The sequence below is a fragment of the Carassius gibelio genome, chromosome B24 (assembly GCF_023724105.1).
Source record: "Carassius gibelio isolate Cgi1373 ecotype wild population from Czech Republic chromosome B24, carGib1.2-hapl.c, whole genome shotgun sequence".
Taxonomy (NCBI): Eukaryota; Metazoa; Chordata; class Actinopteri; order Cypriniformes; family Cyprinidae; genus Carassius; species Carassius gibelio.
The window spans coordinates 1,636,113-1,658,124 of NC_068419.1; the positions used below are offsets into that span (position 1 = coordinate 1,636,113).

Below are 22,012 nucleotides of genomic sequence, written 5' to 3' on the forward strand. Positions count from 1 at the left end.
ATGAGTAATCAATTTCAGACGCTCGATTAAACTCAATAACACAAGCGCCGCTGTCTGTGTTTGATTATTATTCCTCCGCAGGTGGTTGCCTAACGACGAGGTATTTTCCGTTATTTTTAAATCTCAGTTGTTGTTTGATTCCGATGAAGCTGTTGAATTAGTGTAACTAACATATCCGGATTAAATATGTCACAAAACGATAAAACGTGTTTGGTAAGTTTGAATTGTATCGTTTTTATTGTATTTTAATGACGATACACATTGGAAAACAACATAACAGCGACCGATGTTTGTTTTAACAGCCGCTAATTATTTATTACATGAGGGAGAAATACTACACACATGCTGAGGAGAATTTAAAGTTGTATAATAATGATCCAGTGCTCCGGTTCTTCAAAACATTTGCGACTCTGATGGAAGGTAGGATGAAATCTGCCTTTACGTTCATATTCTTCATGATAATATCATCGTTGATTATAAAGATCGTGTCTTTGACTCCTTGACCTCGCAGGTAACACACAAGAGGCTTCGAGAGAGCTTCTTCAGCTGAGAGATCATCCTCATCCGTCTCTGTGTTCAACAGTGGCTCTCATACACATACAGCAAACCTCTGAAACGATTGGTAACTCTGCACTTCACTCATTGAACCCAATAACTGATGAATGAAGCTTTGATTCAGTGTCTCCTCTCATCCACATCAGATCTAGTAGAAGCTGTGTATGGAGACAGAGCATTGTATTACACAGCACTGCTCTTCTGGATCCTGGAGCTCGATCTCAGAGCCAGGACATGTGTTGAAAAGATGCTGAAACCCTCTGAAAGCTCCCCGGAGGTTTGTGTAAAAGACCTCAGCATCATCATACTGATACACGAGCTTCTAAAGTCTCGAAATGATCAAAACACACTCGATCAGAACAGTCGCGCATCTCCGAGTAACACACAACAGTCTTTCGTTACTAAATGATTCATTTTTGAACGAGTCAATGATTCAGTGAGCCATTTATAAAAACATCTCGGTTACGTATGTAACCTTGGTTCCCTGAATAGGGAACGAGATGCTGCGGTGACGTCACCACGTATGGGAACACCTCTGGTGTGACGAATGTCTGAAGCCCTATACCATCCCGCCAATCCTATTGGCCAAATGGCGCATAGCACCACCCTGCGCATGCGCGCGCATGATATACCTGGGTGCAGCGCGCCATTTCGCTCAGATTTCATGACTGAAGATGAAGAGTTATCAAGGTACGGAACGGCCAGAACCGCAGCATCTCGTTCCCTATTCAGGGAACCAAGGTTACATACGTAACCGAGATGTTCCCTATCATAGGTCACTTCGATGCTGCGGTGACGTCACCACGTATGGGAACGATATACCAAAACGCCTGACGTACCTGATAACTGAGATCCGAGGAAGCAACTGCTCAAGCGGAGAGAACCCGGGAGCCAGGGGCCATCCTCACATCCAGACTGTAGGATTTGATAAAAGTGCTCGGTGAGGACCATCCTGCCGCAGCACAGATATCATCCATAGAAGAGCCACTGAGAAAAGCTTGAGAAGAAGCTACAGCTCGAGTGGAATGAGCCTTAACCCCTAAGGGTGAAGCGAGTCCGCGCGCCTCATAGGCCAAAGAAATCGCCTCCACCAGCCAATGGGACATGCGCTGTTTTGTAACTGCATGGCCCTTACTTTTATGTCCAAAGCAGACAAACAGCTGGTCAGAACCACGCCAAGGAGCTGTGCGATCCACATAAGTCTTTAAAGCTCTCACAGGGCAAAGACTTAGATCTCCTGACCCGGCCTCGGCAGGCGAAAAAGCTTCCAGAACCACTTGCTGAAAGCGAAAAGGGTTAGATGCGACCTTAGGAACATAGTTAGGCCTGGGCCGCAGCAGCACCTTCACAGAGCCTGGTGCAAATTCCATGCATGAGGGTGAAACAGAAAGAGCCTGTAAATCCCCAACTCTCTTGAGGGAGGATAAAGCCATGAGAAGAAGTGTCTTCAATGTCAGGATTTTATCCGATACGGTCTCCAAGGGCTCAAACGGATGCCCTGATAAACCTAACAACACAATGGATAAATCCCATGAAGGAACTCGCACAGGGCGGAAAGGCCTCAGCCGTCGCGCACCCTGTATGAAACGAGAAACTAATGGATGACGCCCCACAGAGGCACCGCCTATGCATTCGTGGTAAGCTGAAATGGCTGCCACGTAAACCTTTAAAGTGGCTGGTGTAACGCCATCCGAGAAACGCTCCTGGAGGAACTCCAGCACTGAAGCCACTGGGCAGTAAACTGGATCCACATTATGATTACCACACCAGGCTGTAAACAGTCTCCACTTGAAAGCATATAAGCGTCTCGTAGAAGCTGCTCTAGAACTCAATATAGTCTCAGTAGTTTCAGCAGAAAGACCGGGACATACTAACGCACTCCGCTCAGTGGCCACGCCCACAGTTTCCACAGATCTGGCCTCGGGTGCCAAATCAGCCCCTGTGCTTGTGATAATAAATCCTGTCTGATGGGAATCTCCCACGGAGAGCCCGCTAGCAGACTGATCAGATCCGCAAACCACGGCTGCGTGTGCCATCGCGGAGCCACCAGCAGCAGCTGTTCCACTCTGTCCCGGCGTAATCTGCATAATACCGCTGGGATCAAACGAATCGGAGGAAAAGCATACAGACTGGTCTTGGGCCAGCTGTGAGCTAACGCATCCACGCCCAGGGGCGATGGGGAGCGTAGGGAGAACCATAGCGGGCAATGCGTAGTCATGCTCGATGCGAATAAATCCACTTTCGCTTTGCCGAATATCCGCCATAAAAGATCCACCGTCTGGGGGTGTAATCGCCATTCTCCCTGTTCCAGAGCCTGTCTGGATAGCAGATCCGCTCCGAAATTCAATCGTCCGGGGACATGAATGGCCCGGATCGAGAGAAACTTGTCCCGAGACCACAGAAGAACACGCCTCGCCAGCCTGCACAGGGGGCGAGAGCGCAATCCTCCTTGATGGTTCAGATAAGACACAACCGCTGTGTTGTCTGATCTGAGTAGCACATGACGGCCGATCAGCAGATCCGAGAAATACTGGAGAGCCAGAAAAACTGCCAGTAATTCCAGTCTGTTTATATGCCAGCCGCGCTGAGCCGCTGTCCACACTCCGTGGGCTGGTCGCCCTCGACACACAGCTCCCCAACCAGTCAAAGACGCGTCCGTCGTGACAGTCTCTCGGAAAGCATAAATTCCCAATCGAACTCCTGACAGGAGAAATTCGGTTGACATCCAAATTTTCAGCGACATCACACACCGCCGTGTCACCGAAATCGTGCGATGCGGGAGACAACGGGGTGAAATATTCCGCCTTTTCGTCCACCACTGAAAAGGGCGCATTTGAAGCAATCCCAGACGAATCACGGGGGATGCTGCTGCCATTAGACCCAAGAGCCTGAGGCACAATCTCACCGTCACCGTGCGACCCGCTTTGAAGTGCCGCACGCATGACGCAATCGACTGAGCGCGCGGGAGAGAAAGCTTCGCTGTCATCGCGCGAGAGTCCAGATCTATTCCAAGAAAAGTTATCCGTTGAGAGGGAGTTAAAACACTCTTCTTGAAATTTGTTCGTAAGCCCAGGCTGTTTAAATGATTCAGCACAAGATCTCGGTGAGAGTGTGCTTGAGTCCGCGATTGCGCTAGCACCAGCCAATCGTCCAAATAGTTCAACACACGAACGCCCTGGAGCCGCAACGGGGCCAGAGCTGCGTCCATGCACTTTGAGAACGTACGGGGCGCTAAAGCCAAGCCAAAGGGAAGAACGCGGTACTGATACGCTTTGCCCTCTAAAGCGAATCTGAGGAACTTCCTGTGTCTCTTGACGATCTGAATATGGAAATACGCATCCTTCAGATCGATCGTAATAAACCAATCGCTTGGTCGGATCTGAGACAGAATATTTTTCACCGTCAACATCTTGAATTTGCTCGGTCTGAGTGCAAGATTCAGACGGCGTAAATCCAGAATGGGTCGTAACCCGCCGTCTTTTTTCGGTACCACGAAATAACGGCTGTAAAAACCTGTCTCCATCTGAGAGGGGTGTACTTCTTCTATAGCCCCTTTGCTCAGCAGAGCTGACATTTCTTGTCGCAGCACCGCCATTTCCGTAGACTTCACCGTAGTGGGAAGAATTCCGCGGAAAGGAGGCGGGCCTTTCCGAAACTGAATGGTGTATCCGTGACAAACCGTGCGTAACACCCATTGAGGAATGCCGGGCAAGCGTTCCCACGCGGCCCGAAACAATATTAACGGTTTCAAAGCTTCCGCTCCCAGCAACGCCGTCATACGCGTTAAAACGACCGGACATGAAAAACCCGTGGTGTTCGTGCACCGGGGAAGCGTATGCGCCGGAGTCGTTGCGTTCCGTTGAGTATAATCCTGAAACGTGTCCACGGCAGGAATTAGGCCAACAGATGGAACATCGGGCTCTGCCGCTAGCGAAAAAGCGGCGGCTGTGTGAGCCGTCATAAACGGGCCGTTTGTGTAGGGTCCTTGAGTCGTCCCTCGAACTCCGAAAGCAGGATTGCGCAGAGTGTCTGAGGGAGCGTCTGTCATTACAGCTCGATCCAATGTTGCTCGAGGCGCTGTTAGCGGCGAGACAATCAATGTTTGAGCATGGGGACTGCAATGAGAGTGTGGGATGCGCGAAAGCGGTCCGACAGCGCTCTCTAGCGGAGGGCACAGTCCCTGGCAAGCAGCAAAAAGATCAGGAGCTGCTATTCGGCACCCGAGAACGAGAGGCTTTAGCCGTCGAGGTCAGGTTCAAACGCTTACGTTGACGCTGGTGCGCCGGAGGAAAAACCCTAGGGCCCCAGTCCTTACGAGGAGGCGCCATGGGTGTAGGTTCCTCTCGAGAGGCTGCTCGCTGGCGGTGAGAGGAGGTTGAGCGAGAACGCGCGGGCGCTTGCCGGCGTTCGACCTCCCTGGGTCTGCGGGGAATCAGCTGGCGGAAAGCGGCTGATTGCTGTTTCGCTGCCCTGAACTTCTCCACTACTGACGTGACAGCCTCACCGAACAATCCATCCCTGGAGACAGGGGCATCCATAAGGAAAGATTTATCCTTCTCCTTAATATCGGTGAGATTAAGCCAGAGGTGGCGCTCAACCGAAATCAAACCGGCCATAGTACGGCCCACTGCACGAGCGGTATGTTTGGTAGCGCGTAGCGCCAAATCCGTAGCTCTACGCAGTTCTTTAACTGCCTCCGGTGTGATGCCCTCACCTTCATCCAATTCCTTCAATAACTCCGCCTGGTAGGCCTGAAGGACCGCCATAGAGTGGAGCGACGCAGCCGCCTGACCAGCCGCCATGTAGGATTTACCCACCAAACTAGACGTGACTCGACACGCCTTCGAAGGAAGAAGGGGGCGAGACTTCCAAGCCGCGGCCGAACTAGGCGCAAGGTGTTCGGCGAGAGTCTCTTCCACCGGGGGCATCATAGTATAGCCATGGTTCGCCATATCAGAAACGGTGGCGAAATCCGCGGCCGCGGCGTTAGTAATCCGCGCCGAAAATGGCTGTTTCCAGGACCTCGAAACCTCCTGGTGGAGGTCCGGGAAAAAAGGCAAAGGCCTCCGGGGCTGTGTAGGTGTCCGACTGGTTAAAAAACGGTCGTCCAGCTTGGAAGAAGGTTGGGCCTCGGCCTTGTCAACCTCCCAGTCTAGCCCCAATTTACCCACCGCACGAGAAACCACATCCAACAGCTCACTGTAGGAGGGGGAAACACGCCTCTCCTGTCCGCTAGGAGGAAGAGGGCTAGTGTCGGTCGCGAAGTCCTCAGACCCCGAGGCCGCGGTGGATAAAACATCGTCGTCATAGCGTCCACAACCGAAGGAGATGGCGGTGCATGCCTCCGGTGTGGGAAGTAAATCCTCATTAGAGAAGACGACGGGCTCAGTATAAGTTTTATTCTGCAGCAGGGTAGGGGAGAGCGAGCGATGTGGAGAATATTCCAGCGCTGCGCTGTCCACAAAATCCATGTCGCACGTGTCACCCCAGGCCCTCGCCTCGTGCGGTGCCTCGGCAGTCGCAGAGGTGACCTGACGGGGGTTAGACTCGAGGGCGACATTAGAGAAAACTTCCACCCTGGAGCGCAGTACTCTGAGCCGCAGGCCATCACAATGGGGACAGGAAGAAAGGCCGCTAAGCGCCGCCTGTGCGTGATGTAAACCAAGACATACTACGCACCTGTCATGAGTGTCCCCCGCCGTGATGTACCTGGTACATGGCTCCTTACATTTTCGAAAGCTCATCGCGTCCGCGAAGAGGAGTTAACACTGCTCGAAGAGATCGCTGGAGAACGCGAGACGATAGGGCACAGATGATTCGCTATTCCTGAAGGAATGAAATCTGAGCGAAATGGCGCGCTGCACCCAGGTATATCATGCGCGCGCATGCGCAGGGTGGTGCTATGCGCCATTTGGCCAATAGGATTGGCGGGATGGTATAGGGCTTCAGACATTCGTCACACCAGAGGTGTTCCCATACGTGGTGACGTCACCGCAGCATCGAAGTGACCTATGATAGGGAACGGTTACTTGCTTCATTTATTGAATGAATCAGCCGTTTGAACGAATCGGTTGAATCAGTGATTCACTCATTAAAACACTGACTTGCTACCACCTACTGGTGGTTTAATGTCATATTTAAAAGTATTGCATTTTTCCAACATTTCATATATGTGTGTCAAATATATTGTCCTTCATAAAGTTAAAAAGTGTAACAGCAATCAATTTAAGGCAAATATCAAAAATATGCTGATTAAAGTAATACCTGATAGAGCACTGATCCATTCGTGTTTCCAGAATTAGGTTTTGTGGTATGTAAATATGTCTAAGGCTTGGGAATATTGCTGATTCATGAATTGTTTGTCTTTTGTTAACAGGGGCTTATTCTGAAGGGCTGGATGATGTTGACCTCTGACACGGAAGAGGACAGACCTCAGGCTATACGCTACTTTGACAGCGGTGTTCAGGACACTGGGAGTGTATTAGGACTCATGGGAAAAGTAAAACATGTTGAGAAAAGCACTGAGGTTTCTTTAGAATAATCTGACCGGGTCTGAGCTGTGTCTTTGACGTGCAGATGGAGCATGATGAAACATCGCCGATCAGATCCTCGTCTCTCATCCAGACTTCATCCCGGCGCTCCTCGTGAAGATGAAGGTGTTGGTGTCTCTGCGTGACTGGGAGCAAACCGAGGCGGTCGCTCGGAGGTGTGTGTGCTACTCTCAGCTCATCTCCTAATCGAAAGGGTTAAGATGTTCCTCAGTGCTTCTGCTTGACATGTGCAGAGTTCTGGAGAGAGATGAACGTGATCTGAGATGTTGACTGTCATCGCTGCGGCTAAGGAGGAAATATGGAGCTGGTAAATCTGTTCCTGATTATTTAGATGCATGACTGATTGAGGTCATTATAGCACTAGGAAAGCTAATGTGACATTTGGTGCATGATGGACTAAAATAGCAAACTAAAAGCTAAATAAAATGAATAAAAACTGTTAAGTCTTAAGTGTACATTTTTCGAAATTGAGAGTTATGCTTCATCTAAAAGCTGAATAAATCATATTTTCATTGATGTTAGGATCGAGACATGTTTGTCTGAGATACAACTATTATAAATCTGGAATCTGAGGGAGTAAAAAAAACCTAAATATTAAGAAAATCATCTTTAAAGTTGTTCAAATGAAGTTATAACCAATGCATATTACTAATCAAAAATGAAGTTTTGATATATTTACGGTAGGAGATTTACTAAATATCTTCATGGAACATGATCTTTAATTAATATCCTAATGATTTTTGGCATAAAAGAAAAAAATAAGGAGCATCAACACTTGAAAATTAAATATGCCTTTACTAAGATTGTTTTTAATTCGAATCTTTGATGCAATGTTTTGATTTTTTTTTTTTTTTACTCAAAAAATGTAATTAAAAGACTCAGATTCTTGGGGAAATATAATATTCACTTTTGTTCCTTTTACTTTATTTGTACTTTTTAAAAAATATTAATAAATATTGAAATGGTACGTTGTAAAAAAATAAAAAGAAAGGTAAATAGGGTTTACTTAGAAACAACTTCACAAATAAATGCATACCTAAAATTATAAATACTGAAAGTGTTTTGATATAAAAATGTTTTTGAAGTATTCATTTGATCAAAAATGTTTAAAATCAACATTAATACAAATATTACATCCCTAAGTGTGACACTTTTTTTCTTTCATCTCTGTTTTGTCATTGACCCACGATTGTGTTTCAGGTGAAAGAGCGTCTTCAGGCTTTAATGAGTGCGGTCGAGATCTCTGAGCCCTGCAATCCCAGCATGCATCTGGAGATCACCGCAGCCATCAGCCGACTCATCCAGTTTATACGCTTATTTCTGTCATTTAATAGGTTCAGTAGATCAGGCTTGTTTATTAAGACTCCGCTCGGGGAGTGTTTGTGTCCCTAAGGGTCAGTTTCTGCTCTTGGGACATTCCTGAGCTATTCATTGCTGTTTTGGAACGAATCTATGCTGCCTGGTTACAACAGAAGTGTCTGAAATGCTGGACTCTGTTTGTTAACTGAAAACAGAGCCCGAGTGCAGCTCCGCATTACTGGGTACAGTATCATCACAAAACACCATTTTCACCCCAACACTGGAAAAAAAATAAAAAAACTCTGAAACTGAATTATTATTATTATTATTATTATTTTTTGCATGATCATTCCAAGCACAGACAGCGATTGACGTCTATTTCGGTGCATCCTTACTAACTAGCCTCATACTCTACTGAGTTACTGTCTCGTGTGTGTGTGTGTGTGTTGTAAACAGCACGAGGCCGTTCAGCGTTTCAAAGGCACACCGGAGGAGACGCGTCTCGTGCTTGCTTATGTGGATCTGGCTTTAGCGAGAGATGACGTGGACGCCGCTGTAGTAATGCTGCAAAACATCTTCATCCAAGCTCGAGAGAAGATGGCTCAGATATACCCGGAGAGGAAACACAATGAGAAGCTTTATATCACATGTTACAAGTGAGAAATCATCGGTGTGACAGGACACAGGTTAGAAAAGAAACCACGAATATAAAATAGCATGCTGTTGTTTAAATGCTGTCTTGATATAAAAATGTTTAGGGAAATAAGTGAGCGGCTTCCAGGACCTGATACTAGGATCTTGTTGGCTGATGCCTTCATGAAGATCCATTCACTGCACTGCAGAATTTGTTTTACAAGTTTTTGTAATTTCTGTCCATTTTAAAGTTGTGTGTGTGTGTGTGTATATGTTTCATATTTCATTTTAATTATAGCACAATAGATAAACTAAATAAAAATATGAAATGTTGAAATAATAACTGAATTTTTTTTTTTTTTTTTTTAGGTAACTTTTGTTCCATTTAAAGTAATTTTTTTATAGTTTTAGCATTAGTTAACATCAATAACCGTTTTCTGTCTCCACTTTCAATAGACAGCTTTCATGTCATGGTCAAGTTTCTGCTCGTTCTGTGCAGGAAAGGGAAACTGGAAGACGTGCGGTCTGTGTTTATAGCGTGTGAGAAGTTCAGTCCACTGTCGGTCAGAGAAGCGGGTTATAATTACTGCAAGGGTCTCTACTTCTGCTCAGTGTCATCACTTCTAATAGAACGGCTGTGGTTTGAGGTTTTTGGAAAGAATAAGGATGATGGAGACATTAGTAAATCTCCTACTGTAAATATATCAAAACTTAATGTCTGATTAGTAATATGCATTGCTAAGAACTTAATTTGAACAACTTTAAAGATGATTTTCTCAATATTTAGATTTTTTTTGCTCCCTCAGATTCCAGATTTCCAAATATTGTCCTCCTAACAAACCAAACATCAATGGAAAGATCATTTATTCAGCTTTCAGATGCATAAATCAAAATTTAGAATTTTATGTGTTTTTATGAGAATTTTATGTGCTCCAGGGTCACACATGTCTCCTGAATGTTTTCTTCCATGTGCTTTGAGATCGTAAGAGGTTTGCATGTGCTGCTTGACCTTTGACCTCAGGCACTCGTGGCAGGCGACTGAAGCTCTGGTGCACCTGAACAAGGCCAGAGGAGACGGTGTGTGGGGAGAACCAGCGGTGGATCTGACATGTCTTCGGAGGAGAAGGACAAAAGCACACGAGGTGAGACACACAATCTGTGTAACAGCAAAGAGAGCGAAGATGTGGAGCGAGCCGTGCTGCAGGCTGAGAACGTAACACGCATCTCGCTCTCTGTCTGATTAGTAATGGACACTTTCATTTACTGTGTTTAGTCTTTAACCCTTCCAGAGTATAGTAATAGGTTTGTTTTTTCCGTCCCTTCAAAGTGTTTTTAGGAAGTTACTGGTTTTAAAACCATGCTCTGTATGCATGTTGTATTTAGGGATGAATTTGGTATAAATGTTGCAACACGGGATTTTCAAGGTTGCAAAATTTCACCACTGTTGTAGTTGTTTACAAGTACTGTAGATATGATATAAGGCTGAAATAACACATTCTTTATAGTAAAATTCTATTATTATTTACCTTTCCAATAAAATAAAAAAAACTGGAAATATAAGTAATTACAAAATACAATGCTGCTTCTAAAACCGTTTTAAAATACACATTTACTTGGTGCACATTTATAAATGTATAACTAATGTTTCTTCTGCTCATCGAGGCTGCATTTATTTGATCAAAAATACAGAAAAAAACAGTAATCTTGTAAAATGTTATTACAATATAAAATAATGGTTTCTATTTTAATATCTTTTAAAATATAATTTATTTCTGTGATGCAGAGCTGAATTTCCTTCAGCCTTCACTCCAGTATAAAGTGATCTTCATGATCTCCATCCATCCATCCATCCACCCATCCATCCATCCACCCATCCATGCATCATCCATCCATGCATCATCCATCCCTCCATGCATCCATCCATCCATCCATGCATCATCCATCCATCCACCCATGCATCCATCCATCCATGCATCATCCATGCATCCATGCATCATCCATCCATCCATGCATCCATCCATCCATCCATGCATCATCCATCCATGCATCATCCATCCCTCCATGAATTCATCCATCCATGCATGCATCATCCATCCATGCATCCATCCATCATCCATCCATGCATCATCCATCCATGCATCATCCATCCCTCCATGAATTCATCCATCCATGCATGCATCATCCATCCATCCATGCATCCATCCATCCATCCATCCATGCATCATCCATCCATGCATCATCCATCCCTCCATGAGTTCATCCATCCATGCATGCATCATCCATCCATACACCCATGCATCCATCCATGCATGCATCATCCATCCATACACCCATGCATCCATCCATGCATGCATCATCCATCCATACACCCATGCATCCATCCATCCATGCATCATCCATCCATCCATGCATCATCCATGCATCCATGCATCATCCATCCATCCATGCATCATCCATGCATCCATCCATCCATGCATCATCCATCCATCCATGCATCATCCATCCATACACCCATGCATCCATCCATCCATGCATCATCCACCCATCCATCATCCATCCTCTTTTTAAAACTGTAAGAAAGGCCTTATTCTACACTTTTACCACTGACAAATAAAATGCATCTGAAACAGTGCTTCACTTGTTCCAAACCATGTTCCCCAAAGAGCTCGTTTATATCATTCTTATGAACACAGAGCTACAGGTGAGTGTCTGGTTTTGTTTTGTTTTTATCTCGAGGTTGTTGTGTTAATATTTCAAGATTAATAACTTCATTTTACGACAGCTCGAATTTTGTCATTTTAAATGTTTCTCTCTATTAATGGCAAACATGTACCCAGTTTATGTGAATGGTTTATACTTTACTGTATCATGGTTTCTGTCAGTTCCTCCGTCCTGAGTGAGTCTTCTCTGATTGGCCAATCAACCATGAGGCGTTCAGGAATTATGGGGAAACAATGTAGCATTTGCAGGTACTTCTGTAACTGAACAGAGATTTGGAGACTTTAGGGTCATACCAGAATATTTACAAAATCTGCATTTCTGCAATCTGCAAATGTTTTACTTGAACTTTTTTTGTTTGCCTTTTGAAAAATTGTAAATGCTAATTTTTTATTTATTTTAGATTTTCATACAGACATTGCTGCATATTTATCTCTGCGATATCTTTGTGTTCGGTTATTATACCTGAGAATATTTTACAGTGTCCTTTTTCACACTTTACATATAATTACTATAGTAATAATAATAAATTATACATAATTACATGCAACTAGCCCTAAACCAAACCCTCATCCTAACACTAACCCTATAGAAAATACATATTACTTATAATTACACTGTGACAAAGACACCGAAAAACTGATGAAAGGTAAATATTTGTAGAGGCATTTTCAAAATGTACATAACAAATATATAAAAGTAAAAAAAGAAGATAAAATAAAAATAAAAATAAAAAAACTAGCATTAACTATTATATTCTTTTTTTATTTTATTTAATTAGATTGTAATAGTTACAAAAATATTATATATGAAGCAAGTTAATAATTAGTGTTTTTATAAATATATATAAAAGTTAAACTCTTTTAATGTTAAACACTTAAAAATATATATTTATTTCAATATTTGACAAATAAATAATTTTTGTATAGTCACTGAAATAATTGTAATAAATCATTTCAAGATTTAACATGGATTTAGAAATGTTTGGCCAGAAGATCTACAAACTTCAGGGTGTAAGTGCTCACGAAACAGGGAAAATGAAAAGGAAAAAAAAGAAGTCGATCTATGATGCAACATCAAAATAATTGGAGGGGGAAGGAGGGGAGGTTGTGACAGAGGAAGTGATGGTGTCATTGACAGGCGCTGAAGTACCTGTATCATAACGGATCCTGTGGAAGAACACACAAAGATTGTGTTTGAGAGCAGACGAGAAGCTCCAGCCGTCCTGAGCCGTGAGTACACACACATCTTCTCTCGTCGCTTCATGTCTCGCTGCTTCTGTAGAGCTGTGTGTCTTCCTCCACAGATGTCCGTCTCCGACAGCCCTGCGTCCTCCATCTGTATGTTTGCGCTCCATCATCAGTCGTCCAGCTCTCCGGCCGGCGCTCTGAACCCTGACCCCAGCAGCATGAGCGGTCAGATGTCTCAGATGGACACAGGTGTGTACGGTCAGCCCATGGTCTTCCCCAAGACTCCAGACGGCCGGAGCATGGAGCAGATGATGGGCTTCGAGCCGTACTCCTCGTGTCTGACCCCCAGCAGCTCTGAACGAGCAGCGCAGCAGAACCAGCAGGTGACACACACACACACACACTCTCTCACACACACACACACACACTCACTCTCTCACACACACACACACACACACGGCCTTTGTGTTCTGCTCACATTATGGCTCCAGATTGATGTCGATTTAAATAATAACATCTGATAAATTAATATCTGTATTTGAGTGAAATTAAATTGAGCATTAAACACTATCTTTTTTAAATCTCTAAAATGCACGTCTGTTTAAACTGAAACTTAAAAATATATATATATATATTTATGCCTTATTTAAACATATTTATTGATCATTTATGAGATTATGTATACAAATAATTATAGGGGTAAATAGTAATTGTGCATTTAATGTTTGTATAATAACATTAAGTTCGGTGACTATAAATAAATAAATAAATAAATAAATGTTTGTCTGAGTACAATTAATTGGTTAAAAGTTTTTTTTTTTATATATGTGTCCCTGAGCACAAAAGCAGTCTTAAGTCTCTGGGGTATATTTGTAGCAAGAGCCAACAATACATTGTATGGGTCAGAATTGATTTTTATTTTATGCCAAAAATCATTAGGATATTAATTAAAGATCATGTTCCATGGAGATATTTTTTAAATACAAAACAACATAATTTTTGATTAGTGATATGCATTTCTAAAAACTTAATTTGGACAACTTTAAAGATGATTTTCTCAATATTTAGATTTTTTTTTTGCTCCTTCAGTTTCCAGGTTTTCAAATAGTTGCATCTCTTGCAACAAATATTGAACCACACATCAACGGAGAGATGATTTATTCAGCTTCAGATGATGTATGCATCTCAATTTAGAAAAATGTACACTTGACTTATTTCCTTTATTTTCATATATTATACATGATAAAGTATTTTATTTTTTTTGTGTCCAGGAAATTCAGTAAAATAATTATAAACCCCTCCAAGATTTTTCATGTGGAGGGAAAGTGTTAGTGTCAGTTTCCCTCACGTTTTAAATCTAATCCAAAAAATGCATAAATGTAAAATAAAAGTCTTGAAACTTTTAAAATGAACACATTTCAGTTTTAGATGATTGTTGTTCGTATTAAATATATTTGAATAACATCAGTGTTTAATTATTTTAGCTTTAGTTGTTTTCTAGTTAAACTAAAAAAAATGAGATGTTGCCGAAATATTATTATTTTTAAATTCGTAATATTTCGGTTAACATTTTATTTATCGTTTTCGTTTAGGAGCACTAGTTTTATGGATCGTTTGGTTTGCGTAATTTTCCAATGTATTCCATTTCTTGTAAATCTTATGCTTTCTGTTCTATTATTATGTAAATGTCTCGCTTTTTACTTGGACTTGTTTTTCTCTTCCGTTCTCGGTAACTCCACGAATCTTCGGGAAGGATTTTTCGCAGTTTCTTCTGCCGCCCCCAGCCTCCACCCTGCGGCCGATGGGACACAAGCGCGGCCCGAGCAAAGACAGCGTGGAGTACCGTCTGCGTCGAGAGCGCAACAACATCGCGGTGAGGAAGAGTCGCGATAAAGCGCGGCGTCGGATCCAGCTGACCCAGCAGAGGGCGCTACAGCTCCAGGACGAGAACCACAACCTACAGCTGCACATCCAGCGTCTGTCGCACGAGGTGGATTCACTCAGACACTATCTGTCACAGCGCCACCTACAGGCCAGAGAGCAGGACACCGCTGGAGACTGAAGGTTCTGTCAGTTGGGATTGGCTTTGTGATTTTTTTTGGATAGTTTCATGTAAATGTTATAATATCGAACCGTTCGGTATGGCATCAATGGTTCAGCGTGCGCTTCTGAATTCCAGTTTTGCATTTGTTGGTTTTATTTCTCCCAGAATTGGCTTTGTGTTTGTGCTCAGTAAATGCTTTCTCATTTTTAACGTGAATTTAAAAAAGAAGCACACGCCGAGCATCTAAACCTGTTTTCCAACAATAGAAGACATTATAACTTGTTTTTACATCACTCTTCGTTTTGTGATCTGATGTGGCTGAAAATATTAGCCTGTTCTATACTGTAATAAAGAATAGAAATGGTTATGAGGATGCCTTGAGCATTTAGACATTGTAGTTTGAGGTTTTCTGATTTGATTTAAATAAACGGTCACATTTTTTGACTCGTGAAAATTTTTGTGCTTTTCAGTAATTTTTTAGAAGTCAATTTTTATAGACAAAATATTTATGTAAACGAACACTGTAGTTGAACTAATTACACACAAATACTGTATATCAAAAATAAATTGTAATGAATTTGATACAATTACAGCAACATAAAACACATTTCCCCCAAAAAAATATGTATGTATTTGTGATTCTATATAACTACTTTTGAGCCAATTCCATTTTTATATTTACATGACTTTATACACTGTATTTTCTTGCTTCAGATTTGTTGTTGTTGTTGTTTTACTTTTAACATTTTGCTGCGAAGCCATTCAATATGATATAATATTTAAGTCAAATATTTTAGGCCAATGTTATTTAATTTGTTCATTTGTTTCACAATCACAAATGAACAGTTTCACTTAAAATCTAAATTCAGTTTATAGTTAACTTTATCTGACAGTGTTCTAAAATATATTTTAATTTTGAGCTAATAATTGGATCTTGGTCTTTTAAAAACAACACACAAAACCATCGCTAGATCAAATGGATTTGTGCAATTAAACTTTAATAAACCCAGAGCCTGTCACAACTTACCCCGAGTGATCACTAGCACTTAAATCAAAAGTATAAAGGGAAACATCCGAATAAACGACTTCATGCAGTCTTCAAGTCGTGGTGAAATGGTTAATGCGATTATTCGGCCGATTTGCATTGATTGTGAATTGCACAACACGATAGCAGAATGTCATCTTTCCTCTCTTCAAACGGACGCGATGACTCGGGTGTTTGTGTGGAGGAGCTCAGGCCGAGCGGCAGTGGGACGGGTGAGATTTCAACACCCCTGTGGGACAGTGATAGTGATAGCATCATTGCACAGAGCCGTTCGGTCTTCCTGTGGCTTCCACTGCAGGCTGAGGACACGGCGTTATCTCGTAGGGATGCAGATGACTGCGGCTGATAACGCTGAACCTGCGCTGCACATCCACTGGAGCAGACCCTCACTTTCATTCATTGGCACGACTGTTGATGTTTGTGTTGTAACTGGATTCTGTGTGACGGTGGGGCAATCTGCGGTCCCAGACCTGAAATCTGGCCACAGGGTTAGGAAAGAGTGTGTTTCAACTGAGGCTGTGTTACTCAAGAGCGAGCGAGAGAACAGGCAGAGATCCGAACTCTCAACACCTGATGCTTTCTGTGTGCATCAATCAATAAAACATGCATCGCTTATCATACTATAATAGCTTTTTTGGGGGATATTCAAGGCTAGACGAATATAATGGCATCAGATAGTAGAACCAGAATAGCATCAGATATGATGATGGTGATGATATAAAACAGTGTGACTTGCTATGCTTCATCGTCTAATTAAAAGCATTCTGCATTATTCATGTATCGTGAGCTTGTGTTTATTGAGACATTGCATATTTGTGCTTCATCAAATAAAATCATTGATTCATCCCTGTGTGTACGGTGTTATATTAATCTACATTTATACAACACCTAGATGACCTAAAATGATTCGGCATCCAGAGCACACTTTGAGATACTGTATCCCACAATGCACTGCCCTTGATTTGACTTCACACGGAGTAGAACTAATTTTACACAAAACTGGATTTGTGCAGGAGTTCCTTGTTGCATACTTCACTTTTTTGACAGGCGTTATAGGATGCATTTCATCATGCAGAAGATTCACATACTGTGCAGATTTCATAATGCATTTATCAATACTCTCTAGTCTGTACTGCATGCAATATATAGTGATACTACTGTACTGACTATATATATATATATATATATATATATATATATATATATATATATATATATGTTGTAAAAAAAAATCTAAATATTAAGTCTGTTAAGAATGTGATTAATACTGAATAAACAGCTTATAAAGTAAGGCTATTAAAAAGCAGTCCCAAACTAGTTTTTATAAATACAGTTAATTTGATATAAGTCACTTAAACTCATACAAAATAACACAAAGTTAAAATAACATGGTATTTTTGTCTTATGAAAACAGTCACCATGTTGAATAATATACAAAACTAATTAACTGTTAATGAAACGTGGAAACTGCTCCTGAATATTATAAATATATCATACCTTCATGCAAATCCTTTTTCTCCACTGCACTGTACTGTACTCTGCTGCACAGTGTGAAGTACAGTAAATGATTTGGATGTGATAAATGGCTCCCCCGTGTGGCCGTGTGGATGTACTGCAGCTGCGTCTTTGAATAATATTTCCGAAAGTTCCCGACGGTTTCCGAAACTCGCCGGTTTTTCCGCCCTGTGCGCGTCTCGGAGCCGCGGATCTGCTTCCGTCACTCAACGCGTGAGATCCAGTCCAGGACACATCTTCATCTTCTTCCGTGTGGATGTGCTGGAGCTCATCTGCAGTAGCAGGTAAAGATCCAGATCCAGGTTTTTAGAAATAAAGTAATTTTAATATCAGGACTCATGAATGATGTTCAGAAGACCCGCTCATTTGCATAAACGCATTCATGTTCATATTTTTTTTCTTTTTTTGCTTTCTATAATAATTTTTTCTCTCTATACTCCACTTGTAACTCTTGCATCCCTCCAATCCTTTCGTTCTATTCATTCCATCATTTCACTCCTCTTTGATGTTTTTCATTTACTTTTGATCTTTATTCTTTAATGTTACTCATTCATGTTATGCTTTAATTTGCTCGTTTTCATCTGAAGTTGAAATCTCTTTTATTCTCTCGCTCTAAATACCAATTATGTCTCTGTCAAGCTGTCTGTGTTAGAGATTAGTCATCTCTGTTGTTAAATACTATCTATCTATCTATCTACAGCTATCATATACAGGGGTGTGAGAGAGTTTTCTGGGTGCGTCTAGAGAAACTGAACACAAAGCCATGTAGTTTTGTATTTAGTTTTCCCTTAATAATAAAAACTGCATGTTGTGTTCTTTTATATTTACATTTGTTTGATGATCTGAAACATTTAAGTGTGACAAACATGCAAAAGTTTTTACTAGAATATATTTGTTATTATAATTTAATTTTAATTACATCTAATTTAACCAAATTGATTTTTTTTCTTAGAATTGTAACTTAATTTTAGTATTCATATAATTTTTGTTTGTTTTAAGTTTTTTTTCCTTAGTTTTTCCTTTAATATTTTTGTTTCAGATTTAATAAATGTTAACTTACAGTACTAAAATAAAATAAGATTCTGTGTATATATATATAAATAAACATTTAACGTTTTTCCCAATTAACAGTTTTTAATTTTAGTTGATAGCACTATGGATTTCTCTTATTGTCTGAACTAAATCTATAATAAAATGTCTTAAACCAGAAAAGATGGGGTTTTATATAAAAATGCAATAATCATGCAATATTTATCCTTTATTATTATTATATCAGAGAAACTCCATGGTCATAAATGAACAATTTTGAATGTCACAGCATATTTACTTTGCTTCTGCTGTCAAGTTTCCGTATTTTTGTAATGTGCTTCATACTCAAATATTATATATATATATATATATATATATATATAATTTAAATAATTTTACTACTTTGCAACATTTATAGTTTTAATAAATGTTATATTCAGAGGTTGTCTGAACCTGGGCATCTTCCTCACGCTGTACGTCACACTTCAGAGCGTGTTTGTTTTGTTTACAGTACAAATATCTAAACAATCTTAACCCTTGTGCGACCCTTAACCCTTTATTCTGTCTGTGTTATTGCCAACTGGAAACACACAAATACACATTTAAGTGTTCAGTTTATTATATTATTTTATCTTTTGCATTTGTATATTTAAACTACAATACATCTCTTTAAAATCTGAGAGATTTTTCTCCACTTACACAGCATTTCTATATATATTAAGTTTTAAATAGAGGGTTTGTTTATCTGACCATTGTAGAAACTGTTTTTTTATTTTATTTTGTAAGTTTATGGAATGATAAAAAAAGAAATAAAAAACAATCTCTGTAAAACGTTTAGCTCAAATGTCAAAATCAAAGGAAAATTGTGAAACCGACTTTCAAATCTATGCAAGATAGTGTATTTAGTTTATGCAATCCTTCATTTGCATATTTAAACATTTCATAAAATTGTTTGCATGTCTTAATGTAATCATGCAATCAATAATATAAGTATATCTATTAGTTAACATTTTTTACCCTATGCATCTTGCCTTAATTTTGATATTTTTTTTTTCTTTTTAATGGTTCTCTTTGGCATAGTTTATAGCTTGCCAAATTCTAAAACTCCGGAATCAAGATCATCTGAGTTTTCCTAACTTGAGAGGCAATTAATTTCCAATTTCCAACTTGGAAACTAACATTGACAACAACTTAAAGGCAAGTAATGCTTCCTCTTTTCTTCAACCAGTAAATGGGTGATATTTCCACTTAGTCAGTAAATTTCGTAGAAACACATTATGAATGTGGTTTTAATGTCCCATTCTTGTGTCCACAGAGGAAGTGGTGTGGGAGCGGTCATGGCTTTGGGATGCGTTGGCCGTCTTAGTTCTCCTCTCATGAATCGGTGTAATCACTACATCCTTCTTCTCCCAGAGAGCAAACGCAAACCTCTTCCACAGACACTGGCTGATGGAGAACAGTAGGGATAACGTTCCTCTTCTGGCTACGCCCAACCCAGAGACCTAGCCTTCACTCTTCAACCACAAATCCTGAGGGACTGACCTCGGAGTCCAGTCATTCCTAACACGTGTTGGTGGAGTCATGGCACATGTGTGAAGGGTACAGAAGTGCATCTACTGAGTCTGAAAACAAGGGCATACACTCTTAATAAAGCATTATCTGACCCAAGTAGCATTCAGTGACTTATTAGTAATATATTAGACCAATATGAGATAAGGGCTCAAAATGACAGGTCGTTTTGAAACATATTTATCCCTTTCAGAACAGGCTTAAGTGTTCACTCCAGATGGGATTGGATTCTCTAAGTACTTTAACTCATTGATGCTAAGAATGGTGCGCCCAGAAGATCTCTGCAGGACTGATCGACGCATCGCTGAGGATTATTTTATCCTTTAATGATGCTGATTGATAGCATCCCTTATTTCTTTATTACTAAATCTTTAACCAAGTCTAATAACAAATAAAATCTGGTAAAACCACAGTCATGATTAGAAGTGAGTGTGTTCTTTGGAAGTGTGTTTGACATGTATTGTTGTACCTCTGGTCTATCAGTATTTTGATGGATGGTGTATTTTTGGCTCTTCAGTTTTTGTTGGTGAGCTCATGAGACGAAGCCATTGAAAACTCTCTGGAAAACTCCTCCTGATTCTGAAATCAAGTCAAAAAGGTCAGTCTATGTTCGTCCTGTAGAGCTTCACAACAGCGCCCCCAAATGTTAACACAAATAATATTTAAAAAAGCATATCAATCAACTTTTTTTCCCCCTATATACAACAACAATTCCAAGGTTCCCATGGATTTCAAACCAGGAAATATATTAAAATCCTTGTCTTGGCAATGTGTTATGAAATGCTAGTGATTTTCTTGTCATGAGCAGAAATTGCTCTTTGTGAGTGATGTTATATTGGAAATAGTCTTAAGTCATTGGTTGAAATGTATGGGAACCCTAAATACGAATCCATTTCAGTATAACACACAATATCAAATGTAGTGTACTCCTAAAGACACAAAGTGATTTAATTTAGCATCGTAGCTCTATTGAATTACCATTATGATTCCCAGACAGCGGGCTGCTTGTGTCCTCTCTCGTACTGTCAATCCCAATCGACTAATCGTTTTTAGGAGATTCTTCCCGGGAGATTAGGAGTCTCTGAGGGTTCGGTTGTAGATGAGATGAATGTATGCACAATAAAAACGTCCAATGCATTGGTTGAAACCATACTTGACTGTTGGCAAACACTGAGCTACAATAATAGCCTTGATACAAACACTTCTTTCCCAATGAGTGGTTTCTATAAGATCAACTAGATAAGAATAAAAATGGCAAGTGTGTTTTATAAAATTTAACCTCATAGATAATTTACACTATGACAGGGGCACGTAAACAGCAGAACTGGGCAGGCCACCAAACGTTTGACCCGACAGAAAGACGATACCTCATTTGTCTCGCTTGTCTTGTGATGGTGAAAGCATGCACAGGATATCACAGCAAGGCCATCACTGCTTTAGTTTCACCACTACAATACACCAAAGTGGTCCATCACTCTTCCTTTATATCCGTCTTTCAGTGAGACGCTCCACAGCGTTACATAAATGGACGTGCTACTGTCTGCGGCCCAAAATTCTCTATCAACGGGCGTCACTTTCCAGGAATTTCACAGGGTTATCTTTGTACCCCAGGACAAATGATGCAAGGAACCGTTTCATCTGTCGCTCATTGACCTTCAACCCATCTGAACCCATTGTCTCACAGATCACATTTCAAACTTGTTTAGTTGCATGTGCCTGGATAAATCACTCCATAAATACCCAAATTTGATTGCAACTTTACATTCCACCCGCTTTTTGTTGCAGACATGCCAAAAGTTATATGTCTTTGGGATGTTGTTGGCTTATCCCTCCCTACCTCAGCTGAACCAAACACAACAGCAGT

At 40.9% G+C, this 22,012-nt stretch overlaps 2 protein-coding genes and 1 long non-coding RNA gene across 4 annotated transcripts; 2 read left to right on the top strand and 1 right to left on the bottom strand.

Annotated features, from left to right (window-relative positions):
* Window positions 1–63: 63 nt before the first annotated feature.
* Window positions 64–8,451, top strand: ttc21a (tetratricopeptide repeat domain 21A). Of its 2 annotated transcripts, XR_008183305.1 has the most exons (7): window positions 64–213; window positions 303–420; window positions 512–622; window positions 702–832; window positions 6,932–7,054; window positions 7,132–7,261; window positions 7,340–8,451. XR_008183305.1 is itself a non-coding variant. In XM_052596354.1 (6 exons), the coding sequence occupies exons 1-6, from the start codon at window positions 187–189 to the stop codon at window positions 7,201–7,203; spliced, it is 582 nt and encodes a 193-aa protein (XP_052452314.1). In that variant the 5' UTR covers window positions 64–186; the 3' UTR covers window positions 7,204–8,451. The 2 variants fall into 2 exon arrangements, 1 of the variants encoding a protein (XP_052452314.1); XM_052596354.1 differs by having other exon boundaries at window positions 7,132–8,451.
* Window positions 8,452–12,897: 4,446 nt separating this feature from the next.
* Window positions 12,898–16,879, top strand: cebp1 (CCAAT/enhancer binding protein (C/EBP) 1). The gene is made up of 3 exons (XM_052596355.1): window positions 12,898–12,988; window positions 13,063–13,329; window positions 14,700–16,879. Exons 2-3 carry the CDS (start codon window positions 13,063–13,065, stop codon window positions 15,006–15,008), a joined length of 576 nt encoding a protein of 191 aa, XP_052452315.1. The 5' UTR covers window positions 12,898–12,988; the 3' UTR covers window positions 15,009–16,879.
* A 3,172-nt stretch (window positions 16,880–20,051) lies between these two features.
* On the bottom strand, window positions 20,052–21,770 carry LOC128012826 (uncharacterized). The gene is made up of 3 exons (XR_008183193.1): window positions 21,127–21,770; window positions 20,618–20,727; window positions 20,052–20,201 (listed from the first exon to the last, which is right to left on the bottom strand). It is a non-coding gene; the product is annotated as an uncharacterized LOC128012826 (long non-coding RNA).
* Between the last annotated feature and the right edge of the window lie 242 nt (window positions 21,771–22,012).

Bases quoted from the DNA above. Each gene is read 5' to 3' on its own strand.
- cebp1 (XM_052596355.1), top strand. From the start codon at position 13,063: ATGTCCGTCTCCGACAGCCCTGCGTCCTCCATCTGTATGTTTGCGCTC. The intron at 13,330-14,699 runs GTGACACACACA...ATCTTCGGGAAG, and splicing joins CAGCGCAGCAGAACCAGCAG to GATTTTTCGCAGTTTCTTCT.
- ttc21a (XM_052596354.1), top strand. From the start codon at position 187: ATGTCACAAAACGATAAAACGTGTTTG. The intron at 623-701 runs GTAACTCTGCAC...CATCCACATCAG, and splicing joins GCAAACCTCTGAAACGATTG to ATCTAGTAGAAGCTGTGTAT. The intron at 7,055-7,131 runs GTAAAACATGTT...TTTGACGTGCAG, and splicing joins TATTAGGACTCATGGGAAAA to ATGGAGCATGATGAAACATC.